This window comes from Callithrix jacchus, chromosome X (assembly GCF_049354715.1).
Source record: "Callithrix jacchus isolate 240 chromosome X, calJac240_pri, whole genome shotgun sequence".
In the NCBI taxonomy this organism is placed as follows: domain Eukaryota; kingdom Metazoa; phylum Chordata; class Mammalia; order Primates; family Cebidae; genus Callithrix; species Callithrix jacchus.
This window is the reverse complement of record NC_133524.1, coordinates 17,689,746-17,702,812: the sequence shown is the minus strand read 5'-3', so window position 1 is coordinate 17,702,812 and position 13,067 is coordinate 17,689,746. Positions and strand designations below refer to the sequence as shown.

General features: G+C 47.0%; 1 protein-coding gene across 2 annotated transcripts in view; it reads right to left on the bottom strand.

The window, feature by feature from the left end:
• NHS (NHS actin remodeling regulator) overlaps window positions 1–5,487 on the bottom strand; it is a 368,567-nt gene extending 363,080 nt beyond the window's left edge. For both annotated transcript variants that reach the window (XM_002762666.6, XM_002762667.6), the window contains exon 1: window positions 4,399–5,487. In XM_002762666.6, coding sequence (XP_002762712.1) covers window positions 4,399–4,960 — 562 coding nt within the window. In that variant the 5' untranslated portion in view covers window positions 4,961–5,487. The remainder of the gene's footprint in view (window positions 1–4,398) is intronic.
• Window positions 5,488–13,067: the final 7,580 nt, after the last annotated feature.

Below are 13,067 nucleotides of genomic sequence, written 5' to 3'. Positions count from 1 at the left end.
GAACACCCCATTCCACCACCAACAGTGCACCAGCCCACTTGCCTCCCTGTTCGTATCCTTCAGCTTCCCTCCAGGGGCCATGGATGAAATGGTGCTCTCATCTCATCCCCTCTCAGCTTTTCAATGATATCCATAATTATTCAGTTCTCTCCCCAGGATCATCAATTTACCCTTCTCTTGGAATTGGAACATGCCTAAAATATCAATACCTTTTAAGACATTCTTCCTTGGAAGGGCTGTATTCCCTTCCAGCCACTGCTCCATTTCTCCACTCCCCTTCAGAGCAAAACTCCTTACAAGAGTTGTCTGTAGAGCTGGGTGCGGTGGCTGAAGCCTGTAATCCAGCACTTTGGAAGGTAGGAGGACTTCTTGAGTCCAAGAGTTCTAGACCACCCTGGACAACATGGTGAAAACCTGTCCCTGTGCAAAATATAAAAAGTAGCCTAGCGTAATGGCGCACCCCTGTAGTCCCAGTTACTTGGGGGGCTGAGATGGGAACCTGGGGAGGTCAAGGCTGCAGTGAGTTATGATTGAGTCATTGCACACAGCCTGGGTGACAGAGTAAAACTCTGTCCAAAAAAAAAAAAAAAAGCTGTCCTGTAATTGCTATTTCCTCTTCACCTCTCTTATTCTTTCTCTAATTCCTCTGATTTGGCCTTCATCTCCAACCCTCCGCTGAAATGGTACCTCTCAAGGCCACTAGTTAATTACAGGTAACCAAACTCAATGGCCTCTTCTCAGTGCTCATCTTCCTCTCAGAAGCACTTGACCAAGTTGACTTCTCCCCAGTTCTGGAAACACCTCCTTGCTTGAACCATACCACACTCTTCTGATTTTCCTTCTGGCTTTCTGGCTGTCCCTTCTCAGCCTGTCTCCTCTCCTATGAAGTTTTCAAAGTTGGACTGTCCTGGGCTAAGTCCTGGCCTCCTTTTCTTTACTATCTCCACTGTGTCTAGCTCCAAGGCTTCACATACCGTCTCTACTCTTAGGTCTCACATGCACATCTCCAGCCTGGACCTCTCAACTCACACATGTAATTGTGTAAGACACATCAGGTATCTCAAACTTAACATGGCTCAAATAGAAAACTAGATTCCATTTCCTTCACAAGAAATATCCACTCTCCCACTAGTCTTCTTCATTTCTACAAATGGTACCACATTCTGTAAGTTATTTAAGCTTTTGAAGCAAAAACAACAAACTAGGAGTCATCCTTAATTATTTTCTTCTCATACCCTGTACCCAATCAAATCAGTAAGTCCTGGCAATCTTATTTCCAAAATGAATTCAGGATACAACCATTTCTCACTGTCTCTACTGCTACCTCACTAGTCCTAGCCACCATCACCAGTCACAGTGTCTAACTGGTTTGCTAGCCTCCAAAGTTGCTTCCAGAGTGACTCTTCCAAAGTGTCCGTGAGATCATGTTGCCCCTACAAGAAGCCCCACAGCCTGTCTCAGGGCAACAGAAAGCAGCAGTCCGAGGATGAAATAGCAAGCAGACTGTGCAGGGGAATGGTGAGCTGGGTGAGAAGGATCTACAGCGGGTGTGAAGGCACCCTCAAAGTAAGAGAAAAAAAATCAAGGTTTATTTTTAGGCTTCCTCTCCCTTTGAAACTCCCCTAGGACTGAGCAATACTAAAGGGAGAAAGATATCTAATGCAGCTGATGTCACTGGTGCCCTACCCACAGCTACTTTGCCCTCCCCAGAAGACCCCTGTCAACATTCCTGTGCACATCATAGGCTTTTTGCATCTCTCTACCTGGCCCTGGGAGCATCCTGGGACCATGTGTGGGGCAGGAGCCAAAAGCCATGAAGTTCTTGCTCCAGGTTCTACTTTCCATCTCTGAGAGGAAGAAGTTGGTGCATAAATACTCCAACTTTCTTAATTTTTAGTGGAACGTTTGAGGTGTGTGCTCAGAGGGTCACCAGCTGGATTGAACCCCAGTTGCCCACAGTGCTAAGCAGTTTACATAGCGTATTGGCTTTCCTCTTTCCTCCCTTCCCTTTCTCACTTCCCCATCTCCTCTCTGTGCTTCCGGGAAACCCTTCCCAAATAAATTACTTGCCTCGAAATCCTTTTCTCAGGCTCTGCATTCTAGGAAAGTCGAACCAAGACACAGTGTGCTTTTTCTCCCAAAGGTAACGCCTTTTATGACATCAAACAAGAACAATGCCATCCCAAATTTAAATGGACAAGAGAAGAGAGAGCTCTGGACATCAAGTGTGGAGACAGCATTTTAAAAAATAAAATTTAAGATAATAAGAGATCTTTAAATTTATCCCAGGTAGAAATTAGCCCCATCTTTATTATTCATGTATAACAAATATGTATAAATAGAGTATATATTCACCAACTATATGCATATACTCAAGATCCTCTCTCATCTCTATTATCTATTAGTTTGTACCCCAAACAGTCAAAAGGACTTGAAAGAACTCTGATACATTCCAGGTACATAACTGCCCACTGCTGCATCTAAAGAGGGAAATAAGTGGGCACATTCTGCTCTGGCAGTTAGTTTCACTCCTGAGAAATATCTAACTTAAGGAGAGGTCTCTCTCTCTCTCTCTCTCTCTTTCTCTCTCTCTCTCTCTCTCTCTCTCTCACACACACACACACACACACACACACACACACACACACACGGGAAATGTATGCACCACTCAACAGTCTGCAAAACTTCCCTCCAGTTCTTTTGAAGTGAAATCATCACTCCCTACAACCGCACTCCCCAGATATCAGCGCTGCTGAAAGTGAAGGGCCTGTCCCTGCTGTGTGGTTTAGGGTAAAAAGGAGGCAGGATTAAAGCGCTCATTTCAAGTCCCAAAAGTAAAATACGACTTGGCCTACGGCAGTCCTAATTCTTTCCAGAACTCATCCCTGGAATTGCCCTTTTAAACAACCAGTCATTAACCCAACTCCGGGTCATTTATAGCTGCGAAAACCGATCGAGCACATCATTTATTCATTACGCTTATTATTATTGTTATTGCAGAAAAACAGTGAATTCGGGGGACGGGGTTCAAAGGGTTTTTCGGAGGAGAGGAAGAGGGATAGAACACGCGGCGGGGGAAGGGGGGGCGGCAGGGACCCCTAGGAGGCTGGGCTGGGCTGTAGGGCAGAGGTGCCCGGAAATCCCCAGGGAAGGATGCCACGAAAGCGCCTCCGCCCCGCGCGCTCCTAGGCCACTGCGCACCGGCACAGCTGCTGCAGCAACCGAGGAAGCTTCTTACGTAAGTCAGAGTCGCTGACATCACCTTCGCCGCGAGCGTCGCAGCCGGACTAGGCGCCAAAGAACTGTCGCGCCAACCCAGCGCCCCTGTCTACCTCCTGGGTCGTTCCTAAATGATTCTACCGTCGCCAGATTTGGGCGATCGCACGCCAATGGGACTGCCCTCGAAAGGCAGATGACATAGACTATTTATTAGGAGCCCTTGGGTGTCGCAAGAACGAAGTCAACGGACAGCAAAGAAGCCCAGGGTTCTGCTAGACCTCTTTCCTCGTCGTCTCGTTGCAGCCCGCCTAGCAGACTAGATCATACCTAAGTCCACATGCCAGTAGATTTGGGCGACAGTGCACCGGTGTTGCAGAGGAAGACAGCCGGTGGGATCCTCTGGGGCCAGATGGCACAGAGCCATTTAGTAGGAACCCTGGGCTGTTCAGAGCGGAAAAGATGCCCAGGGGTCTCCGCTATCGCCCCGGGGCCCCTGACACTCCCACCCTCATCCCTCCTGGCCTTCCCCGCGGCCCCTCTGGGCCACAAGGGTTTTCGGTAGAAGCACTATGAAGTTCACTCTAGGAGGCGAGCAGCGCCACACTAAGTCGCACACGAGGGCAAGGCACAAGTTCGGAGCTCGGGGCAGCACTTGAGGTCACAGCGAGTGACGAAACGGCGCGGTGCTGCAGTAGTCGCAAAAGGACACTCACTACTCCTGGAACCCCCAACCCCGAACATGCATGAGGTGGACTCTAGGGCTCCTGTCTGGGCTTCAGGAAACCACAGGACTTGCAACACTCCTCCTTACCCCCCCTCCCCCATGAAGGACGTGAAAGGCGAGCCCCGGAGGTGAAGGACAGACCCTCTCTGCCTCTTGTGCTCCCATAAACGCTCCCTTTCTGCTCCCTCTCAGCCCACGCTGCCTGCGACTTCAGAGGTCGCCCTTTTAACTTTCCACCGTCCACGTCTGCATCACAGAAAAGGAGTCCAGCCCAGCCACTCAGTCCCAGGAGGATTGGGGTGGGTCCCAGGGGATGGAAAGGGTGGGAAGGCGAGAGTAAGGTGCAAGCTGCAACGGGCGCGGCGCCACGGAGCTGGGATTGCCTTTGCTGGGGAGGGCGCGAGGATGCGGCGTGGAAACCCAGAGCCCTGCGGGCGGACGGCGCGGGTACTCACGCACTGCCTCCTGCTTAGGGTCCAGCGTGCTGAGGACGCGCTGCACGCCGCCGAGCTTGCCCTGCAGCGCCCAGACGCGGCGGTGGGTGAGCTGGATGTCGCACTCAAGCTCCTGGAAGAGGCTGCACGCGTGCCGGGCCACGTCCGAGAGCTGCCGGAGGACACGAGCCAGAGCGGCGTTGCTGACCGCGCACAGGTCCAACATGAGCAGCACGGCCGCAGCCGCCGCCGAGGACGCCTCGGCTGCGGCGGGCGCCGCCTCCGGGACCCCCGCCGTGCTCTCCTCGCCAGCCACGGACGCCTCTCCGTCCGGCGGCTGAGCCTGGTCGGCCGGCGCGGGTAGCGGCGGCGGCGGCGGTGGCAGCCCTGGAGGTGCGGGGGCCGCACAGGCTGGCTCCTCTGGCCCTGACGCCTCGACCTCGTCCCGGTCCCTCAGGCCGGGCGGCTGCAGGGGCGGCGGCAGCTCAGCGCTGCCTCCGCTCGAGTCCGCGTCTGGGCCGGGCGCAGGGCGCCGCTGCCTGCACAGCCATTGCGGCTCCACGATCCGCTTGGCGAAAGGCATCCCGCGCAGCCGGGCGGCGACTTTCTGGTCTCCTCCGAGCGCCCCTGTGAGCTGGAGACCGGGCGCGCCCACCTGAACAGAGAGGGGGCAGGAGTCCAGCAAAGGCGCGATCCGGCAGTCGGGATATGCCGGGGGCTCCTCTGCTCAACTGGCCTCCTCTTCCCCGCCCTCTCCCTAGCAAATCAGTCCAGCCAGTCCTCCTTGGGGTGCACCGTTCCCTGGGGAGGATGACAAGCGCCCCGCACAGAAATTTAGGGGTGCGCCTGGTTTCTTCTCACTTGCTTCCAACCGGGGTCGACTGGCTCAGCTCCATCGTTTCTATGCTCGCCGTCGCCACCCCGGCCACTGCCGTCGCCACCGCCTATATAAATGGGCGTGCGTGTGTCTGTGTGTGTGTGGGTGAGTGGATGTGTGGGTGGGTGGATGTGAGTGTGTGCGCGCGCCTCAGTTTGAAAGTACCCCGGCGCAGGCCTCTCCCCCGCGCCCCTCAGCCGCTCCGGAGAGCGATTGCGCCCGGGATCTCTCTCCCTAGCTGGGCGGGGAGGAGGCTTAGGAAAAGCGATCTGAAAACCCGGAGAGAGGAATCTGCCTCCAGCCCGGGCGCAGGAGGCCGCGCGGGGGTGACGGGGCGGACGCAGGGCGGGGGAGGCCGGGGCGAGGGGGGCGCAGCGCCCTGTGCAGCCGCTGGGAGTCACTGGTGGCCTCGCCGCGCCGGGAACGTTAAGGCGCAAAGACCCTTCCTCACATGCAAGGGGTTGGAATTGAGACTGTCGGCGTGGTGGGGGCGGGGAGTCCTCAAGTTGGGAGTAGGAGTGTGGGTAGTGAGCACAGAGGAAGAGGGTGGGGTATTGGGGATGCGGCAGATTTGGCGTGTTGGAGCAAGTTTTTCGCCGAATACCAGCTCTGTACAAGACCTTTGGGTTCTTACAGGGAAAACTGGGCTGCTCCTCTGAGATCCCTGGGCTCTGTGAGCGCAATGAGACAACTGGGGAGGGCGAAGGGTGTGGGTGCATCTCCATGTGGCCAGAGCGGCCAGAGTGCTGTTTATAAGCCTTCCCAGGCATCACTGGGCCCCCTGCCTTGGGCACGGTCTCTATCGAATACCATGAATGAGACCCAAATCACCAATGAGCAAAATTCCCAGAAAACTGCTTACAAAACTCATTGCACGTTAGGTGAGATAAACAGCATTACCTCCTCGTCACCCTACTGTGCTGATCATACACTGGATTTTTAAAGTTCTCCATCAGAGAGATGATGATTTACAGAAGAAGGGAAACTGTTCCCCATCAGTTAACTGAAAGTTATAATTTCTAAAAAGGCATGCATTTTCGATTGCAGCAGGCTGCGGGCTGTATGCCGTTAGCCTAAAACGCAAAAAGAGTTTGGGAACTGTTAATAAAACACGTGCTTTCATGCCTCCAAAAAGTATACTGTAAAAATATTTTTTATTTTAAAGCCACAGGCCAGATCTTGGGAATGCAGCCTCGTTTCGTGTTTCTAAAAGGAACATGGAAAAAATATGTTTTATGGCAACAATAAAGTCCTCCAGACCTGCGGTGGTGTCTCCTCTCCTCCCTCCCCGCCTTTAGCGGAAGAGGGAGGAGGCTCCAACAGTCAGCACTTTGGACTGGCCCACGCTTTGGTTTTAAAGGCTTCAACAAACCCTTGTCTTATTGTACCTAAAAAAACAAAATTTTTGGCAAGGACATGTCCTTGTTCATGAAAGATCCAGGCTGAGGTTTTGGGGGTAAAGGGCCATGATGTCTGCAAGGTACACATAAATGTTTCAGTAACAACAAGAAGAATGATAATAATAATGATGTGTATGTATGAAGAGAGAAAGAAACAAAATGTGGCAAAATGTTCAAAATAGTGAGTCTAGGTAAAGGGTGTATCGGGGTTCACTGTACATTTCTTGCAACTTTAAATTTGGTTTTGTTTCCAAATAAAAAATGAAAGAAAAGAACATTTTAGAACAAGGTCTTTTAAGATTTATTTTTTATCTCACAAATCTGAAAAGCATTAAGCTAGCTGTTTTTAAATTGAGCTTGACTTTTTAATACGTTCAAAATTCTGAACATGAGTTCTGCTGGATAGGCAAGCCAGACCGTTCTCCCTAAACACATGGAAGCATAGAGAACAATGAGGGGTATTAAAGGCATCTGGTTAGCAAGCCTTGTACGAACAGGCTTCCCTGCGTTTCGCTCTCCCTTACCTAGTGCTGTCCTATTAATAGCAAGGGCACCAGTGGAGTGGGCACAGCACTGACAGGGGCAATGAATTAGTGGTGTGGGACTCTCACTCCTAAAGGGAGTTGCAGATTATTGGCAAGTTCTTTCCAGGGCCCCCAAGAGAAGTGATCAGAAAGGAAGGGCAAAGGCCCAGGAGAGAAAGGGTTCAAGGGGGTAATTAAGCTCAAAAACAGGCCAGCTATCTTAGTGTCTGCCCCCAAGTGATCAGCTCAGATTCAAGCCGAGATTTCAAAATGCTTCAAAGCACAGTTCAAGGATGCAAAAAGGAGTGCCCTCTTTGTAATCTCCTCAACTCTGACTTGTATGCTAATAAAGCCCTTTGGTTAAAATTTTTAAAATCTTTAATTTTGGCTTTTGATCTCCTTCATTCTCCCTGTTCCCTCCACTCCCTTTGCTGGTGGTCCCCAGTGACCTTTCCAAGCACACATTATGTTTTTGTCTTTGTTTTACTTGGGAGGAAAGGTGGACTCCTTCAAAGTCGCCAAAAATAAAACTAATACAAATGATCGTATTCATTGGTATTCTTGGTTGATGTTTTCTCAGTCCTCTGTAAGGTATGAATAAAGGTATCTTTAGAAAATGTTATGATTGTTATACATTAGTGACACCATCTAAATAAAAACTGCTAGCTTTGGGAAGGCAGCTTCAAGACAGCCTGCTGGCCCCATCCTACCCTTTTCCCAACTCAAGTCCCTCCCATGTAGATTACCACACACACACACACACACACACACACACACACGCCAACACACATTTTTGGGTTTGGTTCTTGCTTTCTAGAACTAAAATACCGAAATTTTAAAAAGGGTAGCAACCACATGTAATCCTGATGGGATATGTGAATGCTCTTAAGCTGATGAGTTTTCAGCACACCCAGAAGCTGTTTCTTTCTTGTTTAAATCCTGGATTGTGACATTTTACTCCAAGTTTTCCCACAAAAAGTTCTGCTGAAGTCAAGGTTACTTTCTGAAGCCAGATTGTTGCACCTGACTGTTACACCAGATTGTTATGTGTGTGATGATCTCTCCCAATCATACCACCTCCCCACTATTCCCGTACACGTTTACTTACCATGCACTTGCAGCCAAAATAGAAGGGAAAGGCAGCATTTTAAAAATGACCTCATTGCCTAATTCCCAGCAGTCATTCATGCAGCTCAAAGGCCAGCACAATTTGCACATAAATTCAAATGTCTGGTCAGTATAAACTGCATGCCATTGTAAAATGAATGAAAGATCCTGTCTGTGTCACCACGCCCCACTTGCCTGCTCCAGCCCAGAAGGAAGAAGGGCTTTGCTGAACTCGAAGATTGTCATTGAGAGTGTCCTGAGGCACCACTGTCCTCAACCTGGCTGTCCTCATGCCTCCACCGAACCTAGTGAGGCTTCCTATAGAATCTTACAAGCCGCAAAGCAGAGATTCCTAAAAGACTCTCCACTAAAAATTGATTTGAATATCCTATCATTATTATACTTGAAAATATTTCTTAGTTATTTCTAAGAAATGCCAGGAGATACATGGGGCATGTTAGCATAATCGCTGAAGAGTGACTCAAGTGTCCTTTCCTCTACCTAACTGCACCTATTCCTCATGTAATCAATTTACTTCACTCCTTAAAAGCCCTGCCACTAAATAAAAACCTGTTAAATAAAAAATATTTCCATTAATTTTGTTGGGAAAATTATGAGCATTCCATCCCAACCTAAGTTACTTAAACCATTTAACAGATAGAAATATATAGCAACTTTACATAGGTGAAGCCCTATAATTTGAAAGTAAATAAACACATTTTGTACATAAAATGCAATGTTACAATATCTTATGAAGGAAGAAGAGCAGATCTGAAACTGAGTGGTAAGGAGTGGAGGAGGAGGAGGGTGAGGTTGTCATTCTTGGGAAATTGTTGGAGAGTCATGTGGTTCACACTGAAGCAGAAAACTTTTCAGAGCTCATGCTATCCAATACTTACAGTACACTTACAAATAAAGTTACAGTGCAGAACAATACCTTAAGGGAAAAATAAAGGATAAGCTTGAGAGAGCCTCAAAACATGGAAAGAGCTCACACACATAGCAGACTAAAGGATCACAGAAAGATGTTACTCACCGCTTTCTCCCCCACACCAGGAGGCCACCATCATCAGGCTTCCCAAGAGGTTCGCCCAAGTTTACTGTTACTTGTTGAGCTCTGAGAGTCCCCAAATCCCCCTTTCCTTTTGCTTTGCTGGCTCATGGAGGGAGCTCACAGCCATGGTTGTATGCTATCTTGAATGAGGAAGCATGCATTTTTCCATGTGTGTGGTTTATGATGTCCAAAGCCTTCATAACTTACTTTTTGCAACTCTGAAGTCCAAGTTGTTCCCGTTCAGGAACCTTGAATGTGGCTTTGTGTACAGGTATTCCCAGGAAACACTGGGAGAGAAATACATTCATTAATACATCAAAATATTAAGCTACCATACTCAAATATATTTATACATATATTGATAACTACCATGTGTATAGTTTTGAGGGAGAAAAAACTATATACCACCACTGAAGGTCTTCCTTTGTTTCAGCTTCTGCTTTTCTTCCTTAAAAATCTTCATTTAGTCTATCAAGTGTGAAGGACAGGGGTTTCTCCCTGCATTTTATTGATAGGAAAACTTGGGCAGAAAAAAATAATGCTATTAAAATGGTTTTCCCAAAATGCCAAAGACTGTGAATAAAAAGACTGTTCCAACCAGCCTTTTTATCTTCCTGTGCAGAGAACTGTTGATTACTCACATTGTTTCCTGTGGGAGAAATTCTTACTTCTTTCTAATCTTCAAAAATCCTAGCCTCACATTTTACAACTGAATATAATTTTAAACATGCCAAATCTGGATCTAGTCAGAACTGCAAATACATAACTCAAAATAACTGACAGAGTTAAAGCAGATGGTGATAGCAAAAAACAATGGAGTTTCATTCACTTATTCGTTCCTTTGGTGATGCAACAAATATTCACCGGATGCTTCCATTTACTGAGTGCAAACATTTACTGGGTGCTCAGGCCTCTGTGAGATGCCGGAGATTATAAAAAGAAAGAAGACATAAATATTACTCTGAAAGGGTGCTGTCTAGTGGGGTAGACAGACGCGTAACAAATAATTGTAGTGCAATGCCAGGCAAGCTATAATAGAGATAAGAATTAGGTGCTATTCAGAATCCCAGAACGATTAACACCGTCTAGGGGGAACACAGACTAGAGCAGGGATTCTAAAGACAACACAAGCTTCTGCGCTGTTCTCACAGCTTAGAAACGGGAAGACCAAAGCCAAGATGAAGCAGAGTGGCTAAAATTAAGACACCCTCCAGCCAGCTGCAAGAGAAAATGCGCTTTTGACTAGAATCACTAAATGGCATTCCCAACAAGTCTTTTAAAAACCTTTAAAACTAGGCGGTAGGAGAAACAATGTGGAAATTATGTTGATTTTTTTTTTCTGTTAAAAAAATAGCTGATTTATAATTTTCACTGTTTGGCAGGGCTCAGTTATAAAGAGGAAGTGGAAGAATTCTAATATATTTCCTATAAAGAAAAGTCTTTAATTGGGTACTATGAACCACAGTCTCTGGGGTACAGGGTGCTAATAAAACTGAACGGGCATTCTCCAGGGGTTCATAAGCTCCCACCACTTTTTAACCGTTCAGAATTTCCTCCCCAACCACGCTTCTGTGATGAAAACACTCAGTGCTGGCCTTGACCTGGAGGAAGTGCTTTTGACTGTGGTGGTCCTGTAATAAATCAGCTCTTTTGGAGAGAAACTTGAGGGAGTAAAATCTACAACTCACATTATCAGTCTGGGATTGAGTCCTTGTGAGCAGCAGAAGCAGCAAACTTCAACCTTTATCAAGATTGTGGTGATCATTAAGGAAGTGAAATTGAGCCAGATTTGAAGGAAAGCACTGTAGTAATTACAGAGTTATGAAGATTTAAAAGCTATGCGCCTAGGCATGCAGAGCGCAACGTGTTTCCTTTGGGTTCAGAGACACCGCAATTACAGGGCTTAAGGGTAGCAAAGCACCGAATTAGACCTCCCCATTAGTTTGATTAATCACTGATGTAAGTACAGGCACTAGAAATGGCTCGATCTCATTTGTGACTCTTCCTGGCTCCCCTCCCCCTTTCTCTCCTTCTATTTCTTTCACAAAATCAGGGGGCCTGGGAGGAATACAAACCATGTATTAATGATAAGAAATTGGGTACAAGAAAGTAAAAACTTCCCGAAGCTTAATGACTTCTCTACATCAGTGTTGGCTTTGCCAAGAGTTGTATAATAGCATGTTCTTTCCTCTTCCTAGGCTGTTAAACATTAATGGTACAACAATGGCATGTTAGTAAATCTAATAAGAAAACCAGAGAATAACGTATTTTATGTGGGTGTATAACAAGTTAACATCATCATGGGAAGCTCACTTGGATAATAATATATGATATTGCATTAAACAAGCTGTACCAAACAAACAACACAAACAATATCTGGCTAATTAGCAATAGTCTTACTCTTTGAAAGGAACTGTTACACCCCTTGATGAACTTAGCTAACAGATCTGCTTGCAGAAATGATCTCTTACCCTGTTGGGACCAGGATATTTGACTTGGTGCCTCCTCATCAACACAAGCAAAACTACAGTCAATTTCATGAATGGGGAACACAAAGGCACACAAATATCAACACACCACTTCAAACCCAGCATGATCAACCACTCAGAGAAAGAACTCCACTGTAAATGGAAATTCAGAACTCTAGAACGGCCAACCCTTAAATAATTGTGCACCCAGATGACCCTTAATGGGAAAGGTGGTTTTGTCAGCAGGAGATTTGTAACTAAAAAATGTCACTAAAATTTACTTACGTGGTCCTTTTCATATTTGTGCATGAACTACAGGACTCCTGGGATCAAATGAGACAACCAACCAGCCATGCCTCTTAAATTATTTTTTTGGACGTGTTTTCTTTCTCCACTTCAATTGTAAAGATTCAGGAATAACAGCCCAGTGCACAACGTAGTCATTTTTATTTCTCATCCTGTCTCCATGGCCTCATAATGGGTTCAATAAGAGTCTGGAAATAATAAAAGCTTCTCCATGGAGAAACCCAAGACTCGCTATAAGGCACAATAGCAGCTAGGAGTCTCCTATAGTAACGACAACACTAGCAGAAACATTGCAGGAGGCTGAATTTCCTACTGTAGAGAAAAAGAATTTAAAAGGTGACCAGCCTACACACTCACTAGTGTACAGTTGGAATACCAGGCCACTAGGATGAAAATAAACAGTGGTACAAGAATTTTGTTGAAAAAAAGGACTGTAAGCAAGTGCCTCAGTTACAGCTTCATTTTGATCTGTTTTAAAACACGTTTAAAGTATTTCCTGCCTACTGACTTTGGGGACAACTTCACCTCTGGTTGCTAGGAAAGTCATAATAAAAGGACAGAGAAGCAGAAAAAGAGAAAAGAAGGGATTTCGAGTTTTTAAAACTATTTTCCATTTTTATTTGAATGTTGCCTTCTTTGCTGTTGGGTATTTGTTTTCATACACCCATGGGCCTGCTGTAGTTTTGCCATAGTGGCAGACACCCGTTATTCCCTCTTTCCTTCCTAACACAATCCTATTTTTGTCCTGTGTGGCAATGTCACCAGCCAATCTGCTCATAGTCTCAGACTCCTTGCATTCAGGAGTGGCCCGATAACCCAGTTCTGGACAAGGACATCTACATAGAAATCTGCTAGAGATTTCTTGGAACGTTTCTGTTTTCCTGATACAGGTGCTGCTGCTTCCTGCTCCTTCCTTTTTCATCTCCCCCCGCCACACACACCAGAATGGAATCC